This window comes from Taudactylus pleione, unplaced genomic scaffold (assembly GCF_031769625.1).
Source record: "Taudactylus pleione unplaced genomic scaffold, aTauple2 ptg000170l, whole genome shotgun sequence".
Taxonomy (NCBI): Eukaryota; Metazoa; Chordata; class Amphibia; order Anura; family Myobatrachidae; genus Taudactylus; species Taudactylus pleione.
Window position 1 is genome coordinate 6,747,797 of NW_028284572.1, and position 27,241 is coordinate 6,775,037.

A 27,241-nucleotide genomic window follows, 5' to 3' on the forward strand; every position below is an offset into this window, starting at 1 on the left:
CCCCGATAATCTTCGCAGGCTGTGGTCTACATGGCAGCCTCTGCAGCAGGGGAAACTATTCCGATGCCTCTATCTATGTCTCCTAACCTCTGGGCTCCCCAAGCAGGTACTCCTGTGCTCAACTGCAGCTTCTCATGCAGGGGCGATAGGGGAAACCTGTGCTATAGGCAGCGGCAGCCACTGGGAGGGGTGGTTACACACAGTGGCAGCCGCTGGGGGATGGGGTGTTAACATACCTCCCAACTTTTAACTTCCCTGAAGAGGGTCAGATCACGCGCCGTAGGGGCGTGCATCCAAAAAGGAGGTGGAGTTTTGCAAAAAGAGGTGGAGCCTCTGGGAAACAAGGCAGAGCCTTGTGGCACCTCCGTTTGTGTCATTCTCCGAGATGCTTAGCAGCCCCCAGGCTCTCCCTACAGTAGTGAACAGATGCTGTGCGCATGCTGAATGCGGTACAGTTGGGGAGTATGGTGTTAGTGCTGGGTAAGACACCGGCAGGAGAGGGTGGTTACACACAACAATGAGGGGGCTTATTGGGTTGGGACAGACACTTTTTTCAGCATGATAATCCCAAAAAGATTTAGCAGCATGGAAAGATATTGAATTGCAGAAACTTAAAATATGAAACAGTTTTGCTCATCTCTACTTCACAGTGATTTTCTATCACCTCTGCAGAGGAAAACATTTTAATCCATCTATTTAAATAGGATATGATAAAACACTGGGTGTCTGCCACCTGTCATAATTTCATTCCGCCTGACAATGCCCATGCTCCCAATGATGTCGTAACCTGGTCCCATTATCACTTAGCTCTGTCCAAGCTATTTTATTGAAAAGTGATTATTATATATGAAGACGGCTGAAAGGATGGATATGAAATGATAACAGGCATTGTACTGAATGGTGAGCTCTGCAAAGTGACTTAGGAATCTATTAATTAAAGAAAGAAAATGCTTTTCTCCGGTGAAATCTGTCAAGTGCGGTAGGACCTGCCAGAAGCATGGGACGCCTATTTAACTATGCTGGCAGCAGTACAAATACAGCTGCAGTTCTTGTTCTTGTTCATTCTCAGGATGGGGATAGCATAGGATAGTAATAGGAACTAAAAAATATTTAAATATAAATGATAACAGGAATTGCCAGCAATTATTTTTTATTATATATTTTTAAGATATTTTTTTTGAGAAATGTACTTGAACGTCCAATCAGAATTTCAGTTCCACAGCACGTGTGACCCAGATCCACCAGCTGGCAAAACGGTAATATTCTGCGTACCACTGACTGCCGGTATAGTCGGGCATCCAGGGCCGGCCCAAGCCTAAATTTTTTGGTAAGTGAATATATATTTTAGCACAAGTGACAACAATAATCATGTGAACAAATTATATATATAAATTTAAAAACACACTCCTCATTATATATATATGAGTGGCTGCTAGGATGTAGTTATCATATATGGTTAAACACCATATACATAAAACAATATATATGTGAAAAAATCCCAAGTGCCTAGTAGTGAATAATTATTAAATAAATTGTGAAAATACGTGAATTCAGTTGGAAAAGCCACTTATCTTTAATAGAAAATCTTCAGTCATTTGACCAGCCATATTTCATACATGGCGGGTCAGATGACTGAAGATTTTCTATTAAAGATAAGTGGCTTTTCCAACTGAACTCACGTATTTTCACAATTTATTTAATAATTATTCACTATTAGGCGCTTGGGACACACACACACACACACACACACACACACACACACACACACAGCCATACATACATATATATATATATATATATATATATATATACATACACACACACCCAGAGTGAATATATATGTATTATATACCTCACTACATCTGTGTTTGTTAAGTCCTAAAGATGGGGCATGGCCTCACTACAGCTATATCTTTCTATCTACAGATATAGATATATCTATAAGATATATATCCTCACCAAAAATAATTTGACCCTAGGCTATCATATAACAATATGTATCTATAGGTCTTAAACATACTAATGGTGTGGTTTTATAGATATAACTATATCTCTAAAGATATATCTATAAAACTACACCATTACCATGCTTAAGCCTAGATAGATATAGCTATACGATAGCCTAGGGTCAAATTATTTTTGGTGAGGATATATATCTTATAGATATATCTATAAATCCACACCATTAGCATGTTTAAGCCCTGCCCCAGAAGAGCATCTCATCACTTGATTTGAGTATGTATTTTACTGCGAGATGGCCGCTGGCGCCAATATAACTCTAGCAAACGCGAGCCGCAGCTGCCGTCCCACTCTTCACCACCGCGCTCCCATCCCAGCCCTGTTAGCGCGATGTGCCTGCGACCTTGCAACATGACGCCATGATGTCACGTTTCCCCATACCAGCAATCGGTCAGCCGCCCATTAGAACCGCGGTGCAGCTGTGTCACAGTGACTCAGTCTACCCGCGATCTGCCTCTGCTGCTGGCTGTATTGTTTAATTAAGTAATATATTAGCATTGTCGTGGCCGCGGCGCCATTCACTATGTGGCGCCCTACTCAGCTGCGTATCATGCGTAAATATAGAACCGGCCCTGCGGGCATCTGAGCAACACTCATCTGTTCTAGAAACATATTAATGTAAAATTTTTGGTCAAGAACTGATTTTCTATTTCTGCAGAGGTGATAGAAAATCACTATTATAGAAGCATTTTGATAAATAGTGGCCTTAAGTAAAAACTTTCTAGGAAATTTGAAAGGGATTTTAAAATTCTTAGGGGGCTATTCATCATTACTTAAATTTTTACAAATGCAGGTGAAAATTTTTACAATTGCAGGTGAAAATGTTCATTAAGTTATCGGACCATTTATCAAGAAGGTAAAGCAGGAGATACCACAGATATCTCCTACTTACCTTCCTTTTGCGGAATGGCCCGCTGTCCCCATACACTAGTATGGGGACAGAATTAATCCAGCACTGATGGCGAATGCTCCTGCACCGGGCTCGCAACCCGCTCCTTGCCTATGGGAAAGAGGTCCGGGTTGCGAAGAGGGATCTTTCATACCTGCCTACCCTCCTGATTCCTGCAGAAGCCTCTCGGATCAAGGCACAGTCTCCTGATGCCCCGGAAAATGAATTAAAACCCCCGCATTCCTCTGTTGTCGGGAATAACCTGCTGTAGAGCAGTTTCTCTAGTTGCAGTTGCTGCCGGCAGCCACCAGGGGAAGAGCATATGAATAAAAGGTATCCGGAATTAGAGAGCTTCAGCAACATGGCCACCAACCTTCTGCGTTGAGGTCAGGGAAGTGGATAGATCCCCTTCAGTTATTGTACCCTGATGTCATCAGCCACTGTCCAATGTCATTCTCTACCATCCACGTGGGCATAGAGGGGGAATATAATCTTGTGGCCACCGTGCCCGAAGTGTGGCGCGCGCAGCGAACCCGCGAGGGGACAACTCTCTTTTTTTGGTGGACAGTATGGGCAGGTAACAGCACTTCTGCCGTTACTCCACGTCACTTCCAGGTGCAGAAACTGAAGGGGAAATATACCTTTCCGTGAGGGCAGTAATTACCCTCTCCTCTAGTTATCCCTGCTATCTGCTGCTGCACCACACAGGGCTATGACAGATGCTGTGTGGCTGTGCTACAGGTATAGAATAGTAACGTATTACTGTACTGTTGTGTGTCTGCACTATGGGTGTGGGGGGTGCATGGTGGTACTGTATGGGTATGGGGGCTGTATGCTGGGCACTGTGAGTTTGTGGTTATAGGGGGTGTATGTTGATCACTGTATGGGTATGGGGGTGTATGATGGGCACTGTGTCAGTGTGGGTATGAGTTATGCATGCTGGGCACTGTATGGGTATGGTATGTGTATGCTGAGCACTGTATGGTATATGTGGGGGTATATACTGGGCACTGTGTTGGTATGGGGTGTGTATGGTGGGCACTGTGTGAGTATGGACGGGGTGTATATTGGGCACTGTGTGAGTATGGAGGGGGTGTATACTGGGCACTGTGTTGGTATGGGGTGTGTATGGTGGGCACTGTGTGAGTATGGAGGGGGGTGTATACTGGGCACTGTGTTGGTATGGGAGGGTGCATGGTGATTACTGTATTGGCATGGGGGTGTATGCTGGGCAGTGTGTAAGTATGGGGGAGTGTATATTGAACATTATAGGTATGGGGGTGTTTGCTAAGCACTGTATGGGTATGGGAGTTGTGCGTCTTCTGGGCACTGTGTGGGTAAGGGGCATACTTGCCTATCCCCACGCATCCTGCGGGAGTCTCCTGGTTTAGTACAGGACACACCCTGAGTGGCAATAGATATGCCAACAGGTGGAGTTAGACATGCCCTCTGAGCAGAGCATGACACATCCTGTTAATAGCGTGCCTCATTCCGAATTCTATTACCAACTATAATCTCCCTGAAAGTAGTTTTCAAAAGTAGGCAAGTATTGGATCCATTCGGATCCCTCCACCCCTGTTCGCCTCCTTCCGCCAGACTTTGGGGCTCTTGTGAGCATGCATGGCCTGTAGGTCATGCATGTGCACTCCCATCACTGCTCCGAAAGGAGCAGTGAAAAGATTCACTGCTCCAAAAAGGAGCAGTGAAGCCGCTCATGGGGACAGCTGATTTTGCATCAGCTGTCACCACGCTGGAGCAATGATGAATTGCTCTGGCAGCCGCGACGAATTAGAATGTTCGGACCCCGATAATTAACATCATGAATAGGCACCTTAGCCTCTTAAGCAGGGGCGTCTTAAGAGAGGAGGGAGCCCGTGTGCACTTCCTGTGCCGGGCCCCCTCCTCTCTCCACGGTGGCCGGCAGCCAACTGACGTAGCTAGCCAGCCACCGGAGCCTTAGTAGACTCCGGGCACTAAGGTGTGCCCGGAGTCTACTGTGCATGCGCAGAACACCGGAATAATGGCTGCGGTGGCCATTTTCCGGTGTTCTAAGCAGCGCTGACACCCGACGTGGGACCACGGACAGGTAAGTCTAAATTAATATGGGTGCAGTGTGTGCGGTGCGGGGCCCCCCTGGAACCGGGGGCCCGTGTGCCCCGCACACACTGTACCCATTATAGATACGCCACTGCTCTTAAGTAAAACATGAAACATCTTGCTGTATATAATACAGTGAAAAATATAAAAAGGAATTAATTTTCAACAAATAGTTTAAAAAAAATAACTATAAAATACACACATGTGGGAATGTTATATTTCAAGTGTAGCTACTATAATAAAGAAGGGAACATTTCTCGTACCCCTCAGTATGTTATTATGTTTTTTCAATACATTTGCATCTCTTTCTGTATTTGCCCAAACACCTATATGCATGATCCAACTCTCAACATAAAAAATGGAGCACTGTGAGAGAATAGCTTCCTTTGAAAAGGAGAGAACAATATAGAGTAATTAACTAAAACAATGGAACAACGTGAAATAACTACATAACATACAAAAGCCATGCAAAAAAATGCAGCTTAAATTATTTTCTCTTCTCTCAATTAGACAAATGTAATGGAAATGTAGGAATTCCACATAACAACAGCTCTTTGAAATGAAAGTAATCAATCTCTTGGGATACTCATTAAACATGAGCTGCAATCAAAATGTCATTTTGCATATAATAATACACAACTCCTGTTGATTGCAGCCAAACCTAATGCGAGGCATGTATTTAAGGAACTTATCTTTAAGCCATAAGAATAAAGTGAGTCTATATAAAACTAATATCACAAAACCAAGTAGTGAGGCTAAAAATGCACACGTCAGTATAGTAGATACAGGAAAGGAAGTTAATTCTCCATTGGATGAATAACATAATATAATGTATCACTGAAAAGTACACAGTTAAATCCAGTAAATTATGGCTAATGAGATAATGGAAAAACATCTCATGACTATGTCAAGAATTCTTAAACAATTGCAATCAGTCCAAACTATATTCACCAGTTGCGTAGTGACCTATAAAGAAGCACTCAATCAATATAGAACTTACTTTCAATTATATTTCAGCTGCCAAGTATACATTATAAAAATATTACATAATAAAAGGAGAAAGAAATTGGAAGTTATACAAAATTATTATTATTAATAATAATAATAATAATAATAATAATAAAAAAATAAATTAATAATTACAATCTTAACACACTATAACTTTGAAAAATAAGTTCACAACAATATACTGTAATGGCATGCTCTGAAAAATATTTATTTTCTAAGTTCCCTTTAAAAGTCTATATTCATGTTATTCTGTCTGACAAAGTTGACCGACAAAATTTATAAAAAATTACACATATTGAGGGATGTCAGTCTATGATCTGGACAGAAAGAAATGAAAAGGAAGGAAGGGGAAGTACTGTAAGGATTGTGGCAAGTAAAGCAGAAGTTGGAATTTAATGCATTAACCTCACCCACCATCAATAATTCAACCCATATTTATCTAGCGACAACGTAATGACATCAAATTAATGGCAATGGCAGTAAATATGCTTTATTTTCTTCTATAGAGTTTATTCCTGTATGTTTCAGGTGAATGCAGTTTTTGTTAGCATATTCATATTTGTTTTATTTTATTCTATGAATGTATTGCTATTACTTTTTTCTATTTGCTAGCATCATATGCTTGAGTTTTGAGTAAGAGGTAGGCCAAGTTCATGAGATTTAGATTACTATGCGGCATTCTCTACTTATAACATGCTATTTAGCGCTTCTTGTGTGAACGGAGATTTCTCTTTTCACTCCCATCTGACACTATGGGAGCTGCAGAGTGGTAAAACATTATTCCCTAAGGCTAAAATGTACTTAATTGATTAATTTGTTCAATAACACCTACCAAATTCTCCATTGGGAAAACAGCGAGGGCTGACACAAGTATAGGATTAAGCCTAATTGCATACTTGGGAGCCATTTGAATGTTTGCAAAAGCCAAGGAAGAAGTTCCATTAAGACCCATTAAGGTCCTATGGGTGACATAACATTAATACTTTAGGAATTTAAATGTACAGATTAATTTCTTTCTCTCCCCTTCTCCAATAGCACAAGAACTGTGACATCAGCAAAAGGTTAATCATTTTGTTTTGTTAACTTTTAAAAGGACAAAGATATGTTGAGTGCAGTAACAAACAAATAGCGTAACCATAAAAAGCAAAGGATAGGGTGCCAGAACAGCTAATGATGTGATATGCTGTTTCATAAGGTGCTATATAATATACTATATTAACATGTCAAAATAAATTATATCAGTCTTATAGCAGCAGCTTCTCCAGGGAGAAAAATTATCACTTGTTTGGTGAATAGTAAATAAGCTGTCAAAATGGCAATATAACCTAAAATGTTTCACTTAGATGGGCACTATGTGGGACAACCTTTGGGGAGATCCTGTATGGGGAGATTCAGGGGCAAATGTGGGCTGTGAATCATGTCACCACTACCAGGCACCACCCACTTCTTAGCATAAGTGGATGGGATGCGGGAGGGTTGTCTGCTTGAAATCCGGGAGTTTCCTGGAGTGGGCAAAAATATTTTCAAATTCTGATTTTCAGTTATATAACATGCACTTTGCAAAACCCTTTAAACAACTAAAATCCTCCCTACCTCCAAAAATAAATAAAAAATAATCAGCATAACTGAATGAATTTCAGTAGAAAAGAAAATCACCTTCTAAACACACTAATAAAAAATTTCACATTTCATTAAAGTTTATGTGTATCAATGAGGTGATGAATTATAAATTTAACGTTAAGTACTGCAATGAACCAAGATATTCAGCAGAGTTGGGTTCCTCTTGCATGGAACTAAAGGAATAAAACTAATTTTTTTGCCTAATCTACACATTTTTTTTTTGCCGTGTTCTATTTTCTTTTTTAATTGTATAGTGCTAACTAATATTTGAAACATCCAGTATTTGAAGGAGGACTCTTTTTATAAAATAAACTCTATTTGCTAGCATATAAAGGGGAAACTGAACTATAAACTTTAATTATGCAGCTTCTAGCACATTTTATTTATGTATTCGCTTTTCAATTAATTAAATCTGTGTGAGTAGAGGAACAAAGAATACCAAATAAGATATCTAAAGCTAACTGTAATCCAGGGCATTTGTGGTAATCACGTTGTTTGGCTGGTTTGCAAAATGACTGGAAATCTTGCTTTTTGGCTGGACTACAAAATTACAGGATCTGTACCGTAGATGGCCATACAGTGGGGATATTTTGTTGGTTGCTGAAAGAATGGAACTTGGGGGAGTCCGGTGTGTGTTGAGTGTGACCTATGATTGTATACGGATCATATACTTACACATTCATTGGAACACAAGAATTCCCGATAGGTATGGAATTTTGGCACCTGGGACAATTTTTGGGAGTCTGCATATCCCAATTCTCAAAATATGCACATATATGGACAGTTATAACAGAATATCTTTAAGCATTTAGAACCAGGCATTCTAGAATAGGCAAATGTGGGAGACAACAAAAAACAAATCACAGACACGCTTGGAACTAAAATACAACTACAATTTATATATTTTTGCTCAACAAAGAATAGAGACCTGGAACCTTGGATCACAGAAAACATTTTATACAAGTCTAAAGGTATAGTCAAACTTTGAAATATTTACTAAAAGCCCCTTGCAACTAAGTATTAATTACAAAAAATGTTACTCTCTTAAATATGTGTTTAATTAAAAAAAGAAATAAAAAGTATATATATTATATATACAGTATGTGTGCATGTAAACGTTACATTGCACTTTGAGATGTACATACTCATACACTGACATGTGTTCACCGGCGACCCTAACCTGATCTTCTAACTCAACACTATCAAGGTAACATGGATTCAATTAAACAAACTCAAACTCCATTATTTAAGCCAAACAAATCATTCTGTAAATATACACTTGGGGTGAAATATAAGCCTACAAATGTGTCCACATACATTTAGCCTCCTTGTGCGTTAAACAGCTTTTCTAGTCGCGCCGTGCTGTGACTCGGTGGAATACAAAAGCAGCTTCTGCTGATTAAAATGATAAGTGGCATGCCTATATTCTGTGTTCGGTTACAGGTGGATCTGCATGCAAAATGCTGCTTTTACAGACAATTTGCATCGCTGAGCGAATAAGACACATTTGAAGGTAAAAAGTCACACAAAAAGATGCTCAGTGCTACAGAGTCACGCGGCGCTCACGCATTATGTGTAACGCGACTTGTGGCACACGGAGGATAGGTGTATGTGGACACGTCTGTATTTGGATACAGTGTTTATTTGTTAATTAAGTAACATATTTTGAAATCAGTTTTCTTATTATGGCAACTCTCATTTACTACTGATACCAAAAAAAAAATGTGACGTGTGAAGCTAAAGGAAAATGTATACATGGTTGAGTGCATTTACAAACTAGGTTACGTACCCTTATGTACGCAACCAGAGGGGGGGAGCAGGTACCCGGGCCCGGGCTTGTTGGAGGGGTGCGGGTCTGCTGCCGCCCTCACTGCCTCTTTCCTGTCAGCAGCCCAGCACACGCTGCTGTGTCCTGGGTTGCAGTGGGAGACTGCTCGCTGCTGCAGTAGTCTACTCTGCCTGTGGCGGAAAGCAATCACACTGATCGCTCCCCCCTCCCTTGATTTGCAGAGAGCTGAGGGGCTCATAGTGCCCCCCGCCCCAGTGCAAGATGCTCTGTAAGGGGACGTGGCCATGCCTCCTGCAACAAGGCCGTGCCCCCTTCTCCTGGGCCCGAGACAGCTCTTAACGGCCCTGTACGCAACAATTAATCTTAATTTTCTGGAATTGCAGTAAATTACATTTTAGAGATCTTTATAAATGCTGGAGTGCAGTGTTCATATACTCATAACATATAAGCTTACTGACACAATGAAGTAAAGATATTTCATAGCAAAGACCTCTTATATATAAAACTTGTTAAGAGGTTAAATTCTATGTTAATAAGGTCATACAGGAAATCTTATTGATTTTACTATGAAAATGAAGGGTCACAAAAAAAGGGGATGTAGTCAGGATCCCAGCGCGTGGGATGCTGACGGTCTAAATACTGGCGCCGGAATCCTCGCAGTATCCCGACTGATGGCATCCCAAAGGTAAGTGTCGGGGGTTAGGGTTAAGCACTAAGGAGGGAGGGTTAGGTTTAGGGTGTGGGGAGGGGGCTGTTAGATTTAGGCACTAGGGGGCGAGGTTAGGTTTAGGGACAAGGGGGGGTAGGGGGTAGGGTTAGTTGTACTATAGTTACCTACCACTGTCGGGATCTTCACTGTCGGTATGCCGCTGTCTGTATTCTGACCAGCGGAATCTCATACCCAACCCCAAAAAAAGCCATATACAGTCACAGGCCTTGGACAGACCTGCATAAAGTTATCTATATAACCATAGTATGCCTTTGGGCTGAACACTTCTTAAATGAGACGTCATGCATTAAATTATATAATTAGTTTTAAGAAACTTGGGGGTCAGCTGCGTCTAGCTCAGAGGACAGGACCTACAGTAAGTGATTAGTATAACAACAGAATGTGAATGGTTAATGTTATTTTATCTCACCTTTGATGATTTCTCAATTGTGTTGTCCCATCTTTTGACTCTTATAATGAACTGCATATTCAGCATAGTCATTATCCCACTAAAAGTGCTTCTTATCTTTGGAGAAAGTATTTCAAAGTGTTCCTCAAAGTTGGATTTTCCAGGAATGTCTTTTCTGTTCAGTAGTCTCTTAACCCCATTACCAATCTGTAGCATGTTCATGTCTGTGTCAAACATAAAATGGAAAGGAAATGTCTTACAGAAAATGGACGCTGGGATAACGACATATGACTGTGGCTTACAAGGAGATAAGGAAGGTTGTGTATTTTTGACCTGTACAGAATACAATAGATAGGGTTCCTTAATAAAGTCATTGCCATCGTTGACATGGTGCGGTATGAACTTCACTTCCACTTCAGTTTCGTACAAGGTCTTTGCTGCTGCCTTAATTATTCCAGGTAGGATCAATGTAGTTATGTTATTGGGGAAGAAGTAATACACATTTAAGTAACCTGGATCTTTTTCTAGGCAAAGAATTGAGCCTTCCTGAAGTCCAACACTATCTTCGTGAGTTCTGGAATGTCCACATTGCTTCAAATGGGTACTAAAGCTGTTTAAAAAGTCCTTCAATGACCCTCCAACAACTTCCAAGACATGTTCATCTTCTTCATAACAGAGTTTAAAAAGTTCTTCACCTAAAGATGCTTTGACATCTTCTTCGGAAGCACCTGAAATTTTAACACAACATGATATGAATCAATGGAACCAAATAATTTGACAGATACAGGTTGAGTCTCCCATATCCAAAATGCTTGGGACCAAGTGTATTTTGGATATCGGAATATTCCGTATTTTGGAATAATTACATACCATAATGAGAAACCTTGGGAATGGGGCCCAATCTAAACACAGAATGCATTTATGTATTATATACACCTTATACACACACAGCCTGAACGTAATTTTATACAATATTATTAATAATTTTGTGCATCAAAATAAGTTTGTGTACATACATGAAATTCATTTAGGTTTCATCTAGAACTTATACACACAGTCTGAAGGTTCTTTTATACTATATTTTTAATAATTGTGTTCTTTAAACAAAGTTTGTGTACATTGAACCATCAGAAAGCAAAGGTTTCACTTTCTTAGTCACGCTAAAAATATTCCGTATTTCTGAATATTCCGTATTTGGGAATATTTGGATATGGGAGACTCAACCTGTATATAACTTTACAGTATTGATGTAACTAATTCGCAGTCGAAAGACGACAATAAACTTATTTTACAAATATTTTTTGAGCTTTAACTTAAATTTGCTTTCTGAAGAAAAATATGCAACAATATTTGACCAGAAAATATAGCTATATTACTCATGACTAGAGGTTTTAAATTAAGCTGGCTCTAGAACATTGGTGGAGAACAAGTATTCAAGAGAGATGTGAGTGACTCAAGAAGGTTCTCTTAAACAGAGTGATCTCACCTCTCTAGTAGCTGTACAGTTTATGCAGCAAGTTAGTTGTTTGGTGCTGTTTTACAACAACTTGACTAGCTAGGTATAAGTCACCCTTCTGTTTGTCTGTGTGAACAGGTCATTCATGATGCTGCTACAATCTTTAAATCTGATCTGATGGTTCTCCACAAAGATAACATTCAACCCATTATAGGAACATGAACCATTTGTTGGGCCATAAAGATTCAGTAAATATTTAACTTTTTACTAAATCCTTATAGTGGTTGTGTTTAAAACACATTAGTCTCTAATTAAGCAACATAGTTATGTAACATCTCTATATGTCTGGGCGCTATTGTCATGTTAAAGAGACCGCTGGTACATTCGTTGCATAGAAAACCTTGCTCCCAATTGAATACCCTTCATAATGTATGTTTTATTTAATAAAATAATTAATACTATTTAATAAAACATTGGCATTTGGGCAGACAGTACAAATATAGGTTGCAATTTACTTTTGATTAGCAACAGGTGTCCAGAAAAGACACAGAAAGAACACAAATCTTTGACAGTTTATTATAAACGCCTCATGGTAATCTGCAATAGAAGTTACCATAGACATAGGTGCAGGATTTTTTCAAACCTCAAATTACAGATGTGTCCTCATACACCTATCCTTTCTGCACCATATGGTGCGAGACGCCTGGCACAACGCATGGGTCCTGTGCTGCGTACCTTTTCCTCAATTTTGCTTATTTTTCTCAATCTTGCTATTTTTTTTGTCTACATTTTACTAGATTTTCCTAAATTTTGCATTTTAATCATCGTGTACTAAGGCCCTCATTCAGTAGCGTATGTGCAGAATGAATCTGCGATCCCGCACGTAGACTGGCAGCAGACTGTCATTGATTGACAGTCTGCTGCCGTTTGTGGATGGGGAGGGGGCGGCGTTGGCCTCAGTTTCCCGAAACAGAGGCGTCTCGCCACCGTTGGAGGGGGAGGGAAGAGGCCAGGATCTCCTTTGGCTGTTGGAGATTTCCTGGCTTCTTCCTCTCATCTGCAGCGGCCGGCTGTGTGACCTATGAGTCACCTTAGCCAGCCGCTGTTCCGCAGATTATCCAATGCTGCATTGGACAACGCAGCTCGGATAAGTAATGCAGCAGGAGGCGTGATGCCTCCTGTGCATTACTATATCTGCACAGACGGAATTGTGAAGCTGCTTGCGAGCAGCTTTGTAATTGAATCTGAAGCTGAATAAGACCCTAAGTACTTCGGATTTGTTTTTTTTTCTAGCAAGAAATTGATATAAAGTCGGAGATTAAGGGCAGTAATCAATTTGCACCGAACATTATTCGGGCGCTAATGGATCCCCCGGGGCTTCCAATTAGCCCCAAAGTTCAGCACTTATTGGGACTTTTTTGGGGGGATCTGATGTGTCCTGAAAAATTATCCCTGAAAAGTGCTTAGTTTTTGCCGCTGCGATGACGAAAACACATAGGTCCGTGAAATTATCACGAATCCTATGTGTTTTTGCCCGAAAAATCCTATTTGTTCGGTCCAACAAATAGGATACCTGGATAAAAAAATGGGCGAAAAACTGGCATTTTCTGCAAAAAAATCTATATCGGGGCTGATTGGATATCTCCCTAAGCATAACGATGCATGTGGATCACTCGTATCAAACCTGTTTCTTGCCTTTATAACCTAGATTGTGTACTTTATCCTCAGTTTTGCATCTTAGTTTGCTTATAGTGTACTAGGTACTTATGATTAGTATTTGGCGCAGCGAAATCACAAAGTCAGCGACCCGCAAAATGGGGCTATTTGGCACGATTTGAGGACAGGTGTATGTGGACACATCTGTACCTCGAACATGTGATGTAAACTTTACAATAGACTTACACATGACATTCAAAGCATAAAGTAAAAAAAAAAAATCTTGTGAAGTCAGCAGAACATAGAGGGGAGATATATCAAACCTTGGAGAGATATAAAGTATAGCAATCAGCTTCTAACTGTCATTTTATAGCCTGTGCTAAATAAATGACAGTTAAAAGCTAATTTGTTGCTATGGGCAACTTCACTTTATCTCTGTTGAAGGTTTGATGCATTTTCACTAGAGCACAGGTTCTCAAACTCGGTCCTCAGGTCCCCAAACAGTGCATGTTTTCCAGGTCTACTCACAGAATAACAAGTGAAAAAATTAGCTCCACCCGGGAATCTTTTAAAATGTGTCAGTGAGTAATGAATACACCTGTGCACCTTCTGGGTGACCTGGAAAACGTGACCTGTGTGGGGTCCTGAGGACCGAATTTGAGAACCACTGCTATAAAAAGCCCTCTGTAACAACCACAACTTTAACAGTGTTTCTAGTGAAAATTGTGACCTTGAATATTTTTGAGAACCCCCCCCCACCACATATCGCCATAGTTTGTAAGGCTTGTTTTGAATTTAGTTACTAGACATTTTGCTATTTGCCATAAAACCCCTCACCTGCTGCATTTGATTGCTGCATGACAATTTTCTCAAAATCCTCTTTTTCAACAGTTTTTCCACACACTGGAATACCAGGAAGCTTGAAAGTAACACAAGCTGATCTGCAGAACAGACAATGGGAAGTAATGACATTCAGTACAATGAAAGCATGATAAATATAAGCATGCATCTGTTACAATGTTTTATTGTACCATATCACAAGAAACACTAATTGGTGGGAAATGTTTATTTCTACCTCAGATTGGCCCTCTATTGATACTACATTCACTGTACAGACTGAAAAAAAAAGGTCACATTTTGCTGAACACTTAAACAATGTTGATATTAGTCCAGCACACAGTGTGAAGAACAGGTCCTGGCTGGCAGCTTTTAGCCTGGAGGGTAAACACAAGCAAGTGGTCCCATCTTTTCAACCAGCACAGCGTAACGGAAAAAGGGGTGTGGCATTGAAAAATGTGGATTGGCGAATGTGACATGGTTTATACATCCAATAAAATATATGAAAAATTGTTATGTGAAACAACTATAATAAAACAGAACATCTACCAGCCCCATCTGTCAAAACAGAGACTTTTCTAGAGACCTCTATTCATTAAAGAGATCTCTATGCAATACTGAGATCATTTTAGTAATTTAGGATTTGGTTCAAATAGTCAATCCTTATATAAAAGATATGACCAAACACTAAACTAGAGGTTGTGGTCATCAAGGCACCCCAACAGTAGGCGGCAAGTCCGGGGGGCGAAATTTAGCCGACTTTTCGCGGCTAATTGAATACGGTCACAAGTTGGATGTACAGGTAGGAGCTGATTGGTTAATGCTTTTTCTCTCACAATTGTATCTCTCATAAAGCTTTAGTACATAGACCCCATTGTAGATTATAAATCTACAAAATCCAGACACAATTTTACACAACTATTTGATTGTTTTCTGTTTGCAAAATGTAACAAGCCAGGTGAAGTGCACTGTAATTGCAAGTTCACATGGCTGAAACGTGATAAACACTGGTAAAATATCTGTGGAGTAGCCTACACTTCCAAGAATGGTTTGATTATTACATCTCTCATAGTAGGTGGCATTATCAGTGAAGTGCCCTTTGCTGAACCTAGGTGCACAGGATGCGCCTTGCTGCATGAAGAGCATCATATATTATACTGGAAAGGAACACACTCCCTGAGTCCCCATACTATCATACTAACTGAACAGTACAAGAGTCATTGTGAAAAGTTCAATTTAATGACAGATGTGTTGAAGTCATAGTCAGTGCTTTCCCCTGACTTTATCACCTTTGTAAGCCTGCTTATTAAATCATAGACCAAACGTTGGCCAGAAATAAAGCAGCTTGGCTTCTAAATGCTTTGTATACTTGAATGGAATTTTGCAACAAAACTGTTGGTAAAGAAGTTTTGTACATAATGTCAGGAGATTGTGCTGAAGAGCTGTCTATGAGTGTTTCTATTTACGCTTTCAAAAAGGGATAATAACATCTTTTTTAAATGAAAGAAATAAGAATAAGGAAACCAATTTGACATTTTAATATACTTTGTAAACATTTTACAACTCCCACTTCCACATTGACCTACTGTATGACTAAAACATCTTAAGCTACACGCTACACGCTACAATTATCGGGGCGAACCAAGGATATCGGGCGGATCGCCTCAATAATTGTAGCATGTGTGCGGGCGACCGAGGGTTAAATATCGCTCGGTCGGGCATGCCGGCCCTTCCGATGTGATATTTATGAGCACAATGTCGGCCACATTGGGCAGTGTATGCCCAGCCGCAGCCGACAGACATTTCCTGTGTTCCTTCCCATGGAAGGAACAGGGAAATGTCTCCTCCCCCGGGGGCGGAGCGCAGATGGGCTAATACACTGAGAGAAATCTCACAGTGTATGCCATGGACATCTGCGGGCTGGCAGGCTGCCAGATAAAATGTCTGTCGGTCTGACAGGCATTTTATCTGGACGCGTATGCCCAGCTTTACCAACATTCCTTAATTTCACTCCACTGTTGTAATCTGCATTTTAAAGCAGTTTTCCATGGTGCTCTCCCTTTGTAGGTGTGATCCTATGAAAGATAGGAGAAGGTTCTGTTAACCTGCAGGCAGATTGCTTTGTCAGGTCATCTAATGGGAACAAGAAACTCTGATCAATTTTCATTTCCAGATGTGTCACTTTCAATAGAAAAGATGACTTCAACAGATAAATGGAACTGGACAGCATTAGCTATAATATCCATGTCAATCCCTAGGAAAATATTTAACATAGTGACAAGGGCACAATTCCATAATAGTGTTACAATAAAATAATACATATGTATATAAATACACAAAATAAATATTCACATTTCCGGCATTTTTAGTACTAGCATTTTTATCCTGCATATAAAGGCTCAGAAAAATTTAAGGGAGAAGTTTTTTTAATTTGCTTTTACAGCCCGCGTGTGACAAACTCAAGTGTTTTTTTCTATTCATTTTAGAAGACCTGGTTTCCAGCAGCTTAGTTTATCTGCTAGGTTAACATGAAACCTGTAGAATTCATCTATGTCAGACACTTGGAAACAGCTAGGGTGCCAGTAGATTCCTTAGAATATACTGATTCAAATTAACAGCTTTTAACTGACACATAAACCACTGCTGCTAAAATGCAGGTGTGACACGAGAGTTATGCAAGTCCTTCGTTATTTTAAATAGCAATCCAATGAGAATGTGTTTTTTTTTCAACATAAATCACTGGGAAAGGCTATAGGAAAAATCTTGGTAATAAATATTTGTGCTTGTGGTGTTTGTTCAGGTTGCTATTACATAGTTCTGTACGGGTTGGGTACAGGACGGCGGCGTACGGGATCCCGGCGGTCAGAATCCTGATGCCGGCATCCCGACTAGGTTACCATCCCGATGGCTCGAGGTAAGTATACCTAACCTAACCCCTAATCCTACCCTAACACTAACCCTCCATTCCCGGTGCCTAAACCTTACCTTCCCCCTAGTGCCTTAAACCTAACCATCTCTCCCCAGTGCCGAAACCTAACCCTCTCCCCCTAGTGCCTAAACCTAACCCACCCCCCAACTTACCTTTGGGATTCCGGCGGTCGGGATGCAGGCGCCGATATTACGATATGACTCCGGATTCCGGTGTCGGCATTCTTCCCGCTGTCAGGATATTGAAGGTATCCCTTCTGTAAAGTGTCATGTGACTACAATTGCAACCACATTATGTAGAGAGCAGAGAAGCTTTGCAATTCCTCTGTGTCCCCCCTCTGCCATAACATGGCCACAGAGGCTACCTACACAGTATAAAAAACTGAGTAGTCACAAATGTGTTCCAGCTGAAGTCTGTTAGTGTGACTGGCAGCCATTCTTGTTTGCCTTACAGAGACACTTTGAAAAGGAGATAATGATTTGTAGTATGACAGTGATGAAAAATTACTATCCAATGCATGCATAAAAGTTCGAAACTTGCTATTTAAAAAAAAAAAAAAAGGTTATGTAGGATTGGTGCTTTAACTTTTTTGAATAGGACTACAATACAGTGTTATATGTTATCTTTCCAGCATACAATGAATGGTAGAAGCAGCTGCAGTATATTGCTAGCTCTCAACCCACTGGCCCCTTTTTAATATGATTAGATTTAGCTTAGATGGTTTTGAAAGGCAGGTCAACGGTTGGAGCATTAGAAGGACTTACACAGGTCTATTTTTATTCTGTCTGCATAGACTCAAACAGGAAGCAACAGTAGTACAGTAAGGATCTCCCCAGTGTATCTATTACAATAGTATGTAACCTGTGACTATTTCAAATGCAAATATAATGTAAGAGATAAATATGTAATTTAAGAAGCTTACCTATTGCTGTCACATGTCGCTTTGTGTCTTGTAATTGTTCTTTGAAGAGCAAGATTCAGTCTTTCCAACTGAAAAACAGAGCAGGGACAATAAATTAGTAACACTAATGCAGTAATTACCTAGATGCAATGACGTGAGACTGACTGAGAAAAAATTAACAACTGGAGAATAAATATTCAAATATTTCTAGTAGCAATACAAACATTTCCATAGTATGTAATATTGTTTCTATGTCATAAACTAAGGTGGTGGACTTTATTGAAAAAAAAACAGCTGTTACAGGACAAAGCACACTCAAAAATAATACAATAATTAACAGGCTGTCCACTTTTGGAAAAATTGCTAATTGTGTTTAAAGATTTATCCCCAACAGTAATTTCTGCTTTATAACAGAAAACCATGAATCAATGGTTAATACACTCACTTCCAGGAAATCTATATAACTGACGGAACCACCACAGTGCACACAGTGCTGGGAAGTTCAGACAACAACTGCAAAAGTTATAGCACTTAGGAGCCTCTTCAGGATCAAGTCCTGCTAATTAGTGATCCAACTCACCACTAGTTGCAGCTGTGGATGACAAAGTACTGGAGCAATTCAAGACTGCTGTCCCTCGAGCCCTTACACTGCTGCAGTTGACACTCTCAGGCAGGCAGTGCAAGTGTGCAAGCATGAACTGAGTTCACGCATGCTCACAGAGAATGGTGGATCCCTCTTCGCAGTCTGGAGTTCCTATCAATAGGAAAGGATCAGGTCTCCGGGAACTAAAGACATGTGTAGATAGCATCAGTTCCCACAAAAAACTCTGAAAACTGATAATCGGGCCACTAATGATGAATGGGCTCATTCAGCTTAATGAATAGACCCCTTAGGGAAGGATGCAATTAGCTGTGAGTTCCACACTGTGAAGTCCAGCCCAATATAACTATAAACCTCAAGTTGCAGCCATTGCGGCAATGTTGAACATTAATATGCAGTGTGTGAACTATGTGAAGTGCATGAAAGAATGAGGAAATTATCCTGATAGTGTAGGTGGCTGTTAGTGGGGAATGTAATTGAAATCCTGACAGCGGATGCCGGACAGGATGAAGACACCAACTGGGGAAGGTAAGTACCCTAACCCTCCCCTGTTTCCCCTAACCCTCCTTTTGTGGTGCCTAACCCCAAACCCCCCCCTAGTGCCTAACCCCAACCTCCCCCCATGGGTGCCTAGCCCTCACCCCCTCTTACCGCTCCCTATACCTAACCCTCCCGGGGGTGTGCCAAATCCTAATCTCTTCCTGGGAGTGCCTAACCCTAACCCTACCCCCCTAGGGGTGCCTAACCCTAATCTCCCCCCCCAAAACCTAACCCTAACCCTCCCCACCATGGCTAACGCTAAGGGCACCCCGGACTTACCTTCGTTCGGGCTGGCGTCCTCAGCGTTCCGGCGTCGGATTAACATAGGTGTTAGTATTTCGATGCCTATGTTAAATCCCATGCCAGGATTTCGATGTCGGGATTGAGACCATAACTACATCCCGTTAGTGGGGGATGGTACGGGATGCCAGCGTTCTGACACGGGCATCCCGACAGGGTTAGAATACTGACACTTTCTTGGTTGGTATGCTAACCCTCTCCCTACCCTAACCCTTCCTCCCCGGTGCCTAACCCTAATCTCCCCCCTAATGCCTAAACCTAAAATCCCCCTTCCTGCACCCTAAACATAACCATTCCCCCTTAGTGCCTAACCCTTACCCTCCCCCCAACAGACTACTTACCTTTGAGATTCCGGCGGTCGGGATGCCCGCGGTAGGATTCTGACAGGTGCCGGGATTCCGGCGTTGGCATTCTGATCGGCGTAATCCCCTCTGTCTGTATTTTCACAGCATACCATTAGTGGCCATAAGCAAAGTATTGAAGGCTTTTAAAAGGGTGTCACATGGCTCAAAAAAACACTTGCTACTTCCATCTGCAAGTTCTAAAACCCCTTTCCCATCAATATAACACCTCAACAAACATGTCCCACTTAATTGAACACATTTTTCTGGGGTTTTTTTACATAAAAAGACATGAAAACTTACTTATCTTTATTTGTCCATATTTTTACATTACAATAAGGACTTTCATAGTAATCACCTAGTCTGGAGGAGCAAAATAAAAGCCGCAATTTCTCCCATTGAAAGCAGTGGATTTCTAATTAAATAGCAGAAAGTCACAGCCTAGTTCGCAACTAATTGAATCTGGCCCCTACATAATTGGCATCATGATTAAATGTATTGTAGGGCGGATGAATGAACCTGCTTCATTGTAAGCCCATAGTTTTACCAGAACCATTTGTGCACAGTTAATGGTGTTAGATACAAAACTATGGAGTATCTGTAATGGGTGCACACCCTGTCGGAGCTGCAGAACAGCAAAAATCACTGTGAAAATTACGGCAGCCATTTTCCCGGTGACTTGTGCATGTGCAGTAGACCTGTCCCCAGGAATAAGGCACAGGCACCATTTACCCGGAGACCGCGCATGCGCAGTAGATTCTGACAGCAAGCCAGAAATTGCTGCACTGTCAGAGAGGAGGGGGCACGCACTGAGGGTCTCATTCAGACCCGCTCGCAAGCGCTTGAGCGCTCGCAAGCGGGTCAATGTTGGGCTCTGCGCACGTGTAGCGGCCGCACTGCGCGTGCGCAAGCCCAGGAGAGAGAGAGAAATTCTCTCGCTCCAGGGCTCACTACAAAAGGGGCAGCTGTCGATGGTGGTCACCCACAGCTTAGCGAGCGGCCAGGAGGCTGGCTCTTTTTAGAGATGTGGCCGCCCTCATTCAGAGCGAGCCCTTGCTTTTTCCGAGCGGCTCTGAATGAGGTCCTGAGTCTGCACTCGGGCCCTCTCCTCTCTTAAAACGCCCCTGGATACAACTCACTAGAGTGTATATCTTACCAACAATTATTGGTAGATATGCATGTCCTTTAAAGGAGTACTTTTTTATTTTTTCAACAGTGGAATAGCAATAAGCACTCCATGACATTTTATGAATGGACTTGTAAAGTCATGTTGCTTGACCTCTAACTTCAATCATGTTGTTCAGGAAGAGGACAATTTATGCAAACAGCGGCATCATCTTGTTCTGTAATGAAAACGGAAAAAACAGAACAAACTTGATGCCAATTTTTGACTAACAAAGAGAGAGCAAAATCATATAACAATCTCTTTGCCAGTTTAAAACATATTTACTTTCTAAACATCTGTAACTCATACTGTCCTACCCTCCTGGGACCTGCGGAAGGCTCCTGATTTTTCGGGTACACCCTCCCACCCCCGGAAGAGTAGGCACTTCTCCCACATTCTACCCACTTCCTAGTGAAGTGGGCAGAATGGGGAGAATTTTCTCGGGGATCGGCGGCTACGTGAGTAGGGGGAGTAGCCTAATGACGAGATTCTATGACAATCGTATCATTTGGTCCGCCCAGTGCTGGATTATAGGCGGGACAGAAGGGCCCCCCACACATTGGGGGCCCCCACATTGTACCAAGCATTGCCCTTGCCCTGAACCGGACCACACTAGACCGGTGGACACTCCCTGGCCGGCTCCTTTTAGTTTTTTACTTAAGAGAATGATGGAGAAAGCTTTGTCTCCACCACTACATTTGGTGGCTGCCGGTCAAAGCCCCACCCCCTCGCTGGCACATTGTTGCAATTCACGGGTGTATTAGTGGGGCTGGGGCCTAAAGCTGGAAGCCTGAAACACAAACAGGCAGTGTGACACTACTAATGTCAGTGTGTGTGCTCGTGCTCACTCCCTCTATCTTCCCCTCCACTCCTCCTTTCTCTCTCTCTCCTGCCCCCTCTTTCTATCTTTCCCTCTCTCTCTCACACTTTCCCTCACTCCCTGTCTCTGGGGGTCATGGCAATTTTATTGGTAGGGGCCCCCACAACTTAGTTGCCCTGGGGCCCCCACAAGCCTTAATCTGGCCCTGGCCCCGCCCCTAGTCAAATATGTGGTATTCCTGGCATTTTACCACAAGGGGACGGGCTTAATGATGTGGCTAATCTGCCCCGCCCCCATCGCCACCCATCTGTATCTCCTCTCTGGGCAACTCCCGGAGAGGAAAATCTAAATGTTGGTAAATCTAAATGTCGGTAAGTATGCTGTACCTGGTTATGAATCCAACTCAGTGCTGTGAGACAGCAAACCTAACCAATGTGCCACTGTGCTGTCTGATGAAACATAATACAAATATCAAATAGCAAAATTTCCTGTCTAGGCACTTTTCTGTGCTTTACACTACTTATATACCAAGAAATACATCAAAAAGAAAGTGTTTAAATAAGAGTATAACAGGATACTCCATATTTGGAGAAAATATTTCTGCACAATTTATGGTAAAATATAGTTTATCACAAAATAATAGTGGTTCTCAACTCTCAGGTTTTCCCAAAAGGGCATGTTTTAAGGTTTTCCATCTGTGGAAGCCGGTGGGATAATTACTGACCCAGCAAAATAGAATACAGTAACTCACCTGTGCATGATTAAATAAATCCATATAACATGACCTGTTGGTGGTACTTGAGTGGAATGAGAACCATTCATAGTACCCCTACCAGGGGCGTATCTATAATGGGTGCAGGGTGTGTGGTGCACACGGGCCCCCGGGTCCAGGGGGGGGGCCCGCACCGCACACCCTGCACCCATACATTGTATTACTTACCTCTCCGAAGTCCCGCATCGGGTCTCCCAGCGCTGTTCAAATGCCAGAAAATGGCGGCTGCGGGTATTTTTCCGGCGTTTTGCGCATGTGATGAGGAGATTGCCAGGAAAATGGCAGCCGCGCCATTTCCCTGGCGATCTGCACATGTGCAATAGACACTGGGCACTAGAGTGCCCAAAGTCTATTGATTCTGCAGTTGCCGGCCAGCCACGTCAGTCAGCTGCTGGCCACCGGAGTGAGAGGAGGGGGCCCGTGTCGGGGGATGCACACGGGCCTCCTCCTCTCTAAAGACGCCCCTAACCCCTACCGCTGCACCCAAGGCAACTACCAATTTTGCCCAACTCACTCATCTTGGCTCCAGAATGTCTATAAGTTTAGCACTTACAAAGCTGCATATTTGTATAGGTTAAGAAAAATATTTACAGTATGTCCATCAATTTTAACTTTTCATCCTCAAAAATACCTGAGATTATCTAGAGCACTATATGTCCTGTAAAATATTTTTTTGTGATCTTGAAGAAGAATAGGTATACGCAGAAATTGCAATATTGTTCCCTGGCATCTACTCCACATTGCATTGGACTGACAGTGGGTTGGCTACTCTCCCAGTTCCTGACCGAAAGCCAATAGTGAAACCCAGCATTTGCCACTGAGGTCGGTCTGGCAGCAAGTCCGAATGAATGAGCATTACTCTAGGGCACAGGTAATCAAACTCGGTCCTCAGGACCCCAAACAGTGCATGTTTTGCAGGTCTCCTCACATAATTACTAGTGAAATAGTTAGCTGCATCTGTAGATCTTTTAAAATGTGTCAGTGAGTAATGAATACACCTGTGCACCTGCTGGGTGACCTGCAAAAAGTGAACTGTGTGGGGTCCTGAGGACCGAGTTTGAGAACCACTGCTCTAGGGAACAGAGTCTCAGGTGAAAGGTAAACAACATGCAGGGAAATGTTTTACTACAAGGGATGGAGGAGTGGGGGAGAGGAATTTATTGCTAATGGGGGAGGGGAGTGTTGGTGTAGGGGGAAAGAGGAAAAGTGTTTCTACAGGTGGAGGGGGGGATGTGTTTCAACAGTTGGGGGGGACGAAATGTGTTTCTGCAGGTGGGGGGGGGATGTGTTTCTATAGGGGTAAAGAGAAAATGTGTTGCTATGAGGGGATAAATTTGTTGCTATGGGGGGATAGTGTGTTGCTACATGGATGTCAGAGATTGTTTCTATGTGTGGAGATAGCAGAAATATTGTTATGAGGGGAGAGGAATTGTGTTGCTATGGGAGGGGGAGGAAATGTGTTGCTATCGGGGGGAGAGGAAATGTGTTGTTATGAAGGAGGAGAGGATGTATTGTTATGAGGGGAGAGGAAATGTGTTGCTATGGGAGGGGGAGGAAATGTGTTGCTATGGGATCGGGAAGAAATTTGTTGCTATGGGAAATGTGTTGCTATGAAAGAGAGAGGAAATGTGTTGCTATGGGAGGTGGAGGAAATGTGTTGCTATGGGGGGGAGGAAATGTGTTGCTATGGGAGGGGAAGGAAAAGTGTTGCTATAAAGGAGGAGGAAATGTGTTGTTATGAAGGAGGAGAGGAAATGTGTTGTTATGAGGCGAGAGGAATTGTGTTGCTATGGGAGGGGGAGGAAATTTGTTGCTATGGGGGGAGAGGAAATGTGTAGCTATGAAAGGGGGAGGAAAAGTGTTGTTATGAAGGAGGAGAAGAAATGTAGTGTTATGAGGGTAGAGGAAATGTGTTGCTATGGGAGGGGGAGGAAATGTGTTTCTATGGGAGAGGGAAGAAATGTGTTTCTATGGGAGGGGGAGGTAATGTGTTAATATAGGAGAGGGAGAGATGTGTTGCTATGGGAGGGGGAAGCAATGTGTTGCTATGAAAGGGGGAGGAAATGTGTTGTTATGAAGGAGGAGAGGAAATGTAGTGTTATGAGGGGAGAGGAAATGTGTTGCTATGGGGGGGAGAGGAAATGTGTTGATATGGAAGGGGGAGGAAATGTGTTGCTATAAAAGGAGGAAGAAATGTGTTGTTATGAAGGATAACAGGAAATATGTTGTTATGAGGGGATAGGAATGTTTTGCTGTGGGAGGGGGAGGGAATGTTTTGCTATGGGAGGGAGAGGAAATGAGTTGAAAGGAAAGGGGGAGGAAATGTGTTGTTATGGGATTGGGAGGAAATGTGTTGCTATGAAGGGGAGGAAATGTGTTGTTATGAAGGAGGAGAGGAAATGTGTTGCTATGAAGGAGGAGAGGAAATGTGTTGCTATGAGAGGAAGAGGAAATGTGTTGCTATGGAAGGGGGAGGAAATGTGTTGTTATGGGAGGGGGAGGAAATGAGTTCTTATGAAAGGGAGGAAATGTGTTATGAAGGAGGAGAGGAAATGTGTTGCTATGAAGGAGGAGAGGAAATGTGTTCCTAAGAGAGGAAGAGGAAATGTGTTGTTATGAAAGGGGGAGGAAATGTGTTGTTATGAAGGAGGAGATGAAATGTAGTGTTACGAGGGTAGAGGAAATTGTGTTGCTATGGGAGGGGGAGGAAATGTGTTGTTATAGGAGGGGGAGGAAATGTGTTTCTATGGGAGAGGGAGGAAGTATGTTGCTATGGGGGAGAGGAAATGTGTTGCTATGAAAGGGGGAGGAAATGTGTTGCTATGAAATGGGGAGGAAATGTGTTGTTATGAGGGGAGAGGAAATGTTTTGCTATGGGAGGGGGAGGAAATGTGTTTCTATGGGAGAGGGAGGAAATGTGTTTCTATGGTAGGGGGAGGAAATGTGTTGCTATGGGAGGGGGATTAAATGTGTTGCTATGAAAGGGGAACGAAATGTGTTGTAATTAAGGAGGAGTGGATGTAGTGTTATGAGGGGAGAGGAAAGGTGTTGCTATGGGAGGGGGAGGAAATGTGTTGCTATGGGAGGGGGAGGAAATGTGTTGCTATGGGAGGGGGAGGAAATGTGTTATTATGAAGGAGAAGAGGAAATGTAGTGTTATGAAGGTAGAGGAAATGTGTTGCTATGGGAGGGGGAGAAAATGTGTTTCTATGGGAGAGGGAAGAAATGTGTTTCTATGGGAGGGGGAGGTAATGTGTTAATATAGGAGGTGGAGGAGATGTGTTGCTATGGGAGGGAGAGAAAATGTGTTGCTATGAAAGGGGGAGGAAATGTGTTGTTATGAAGGAGGAGAGGAAATGTAGTGTTATGAGGGGAAGGGAAATGGGTTGCTATGGGAGGGAGAGGAAATGTGTTGCTATGGGGGGAGAGGAAATGTGTTGCTATGGGAGGGGGAGGAAATGTGTTGCTATGAAAGGAGGAGGAAATGTGTTGTTATGAAGGAGGAGGAAATGTGTTGTTATGGGGGAGAAGAAATGTGTTGTTATGGGAGGAGAGGAAATGCGCTGCTATGGGAGGGTGAGGAAATGTGTTGCTATGAAAGGAGGAGGAAATGTGTTGTTATGAGGGGAGAGGAAATGTGTTGCTATTGGAGGGGGAGGAAATGTGTTGTTATGAAGGAGGAGAGGAAATGAAGTGTTATGAGGGGAGAGGAAATGGGTTGCTATGAGAGGAAGAGGAAATGTGTTGCTATGGAAGGGGGAGGAAATGTGTTGTTATGGGAGGGGGAGGAAATTAGTTGTTATGAAAGGGAGGAAATGTGTTATGAAGGAGGAGAGGAAATGTGTTGCTATGAAGGAGGAGAGGAAATGTGTTCCTAAGAGAGGAAGAGGAAATGTGTTGTTATGAAGGAGGAGATGAAATGTAGTGTTACGAGGGTAGAGGAAATGTGTTGCTATGGGAAAGGGAGGAAGTATGTTGCTATGGGGGAGAGGAAATGTGTTGCTATGAAAGGGGGAGGAAATGTGTTGCTATGAAATGGGGAGGAAATGTGTTGTTATGACGGGAGAGGAAATGTGTTGCTATGGGAGGGAGAGGAAATATGTTGCTATGGGAGGGGGAGGAAATGTGTTTCTATGGGAGAGGGAGGAAATGTGTTTCTATGGTAGGGGTAGGAAATGTGTTGCTATGGGAGGGGGATTGAATGTGTTGCTATGAAAGGGGAAGGAAATGTGTTGTAATTAAGGAGGAGTGGATGTAGTGTTATGAGGGGAGAGGAAATGTGTTGCTATGGGAAGGGGAGGAAATGTGTTGCTATGGGAGGGGGAGGAAATGTGTTGCTATGAAAGGGGGAGGAAATGTGTTGTTATGAGGGGAGAGGAAATG

General features: G+C 42.2%; 1 protein-coding gene across 1 annotated transcript in view; it reads right to left on the reverse strand.

Moving 5' to 3' along the window:
- The window catches only part of GUCY1A1 (guanylate cyclase 1 soluble subunit alpha 1), a 72,096-nt gene that overhangs the window by 23,046 nt on the left and 21,809 nt on the right, over window positions 1-27,241 (reverse strand). Inside the window, exons 2-4 of the mRNA XM_088475360.1 lie at window positions 18,341-18,408; window positions 14,490-14,593; window positions 10,562-11,268 (exon numbers count right to left, since the gene is read on the reverse strand). Coding sequence (XP_088331486.1) covers window positions 10,562-11,268; window positions 14,490-14,593; window positions 18,341-18,408 — 879 coding nt within the window. The remainder of the gene's footprint in view (window positions 1-10,561; window positions 11,269-14,489; window positions 14,594-18,340; window positions 18,409-27,241) is intronic.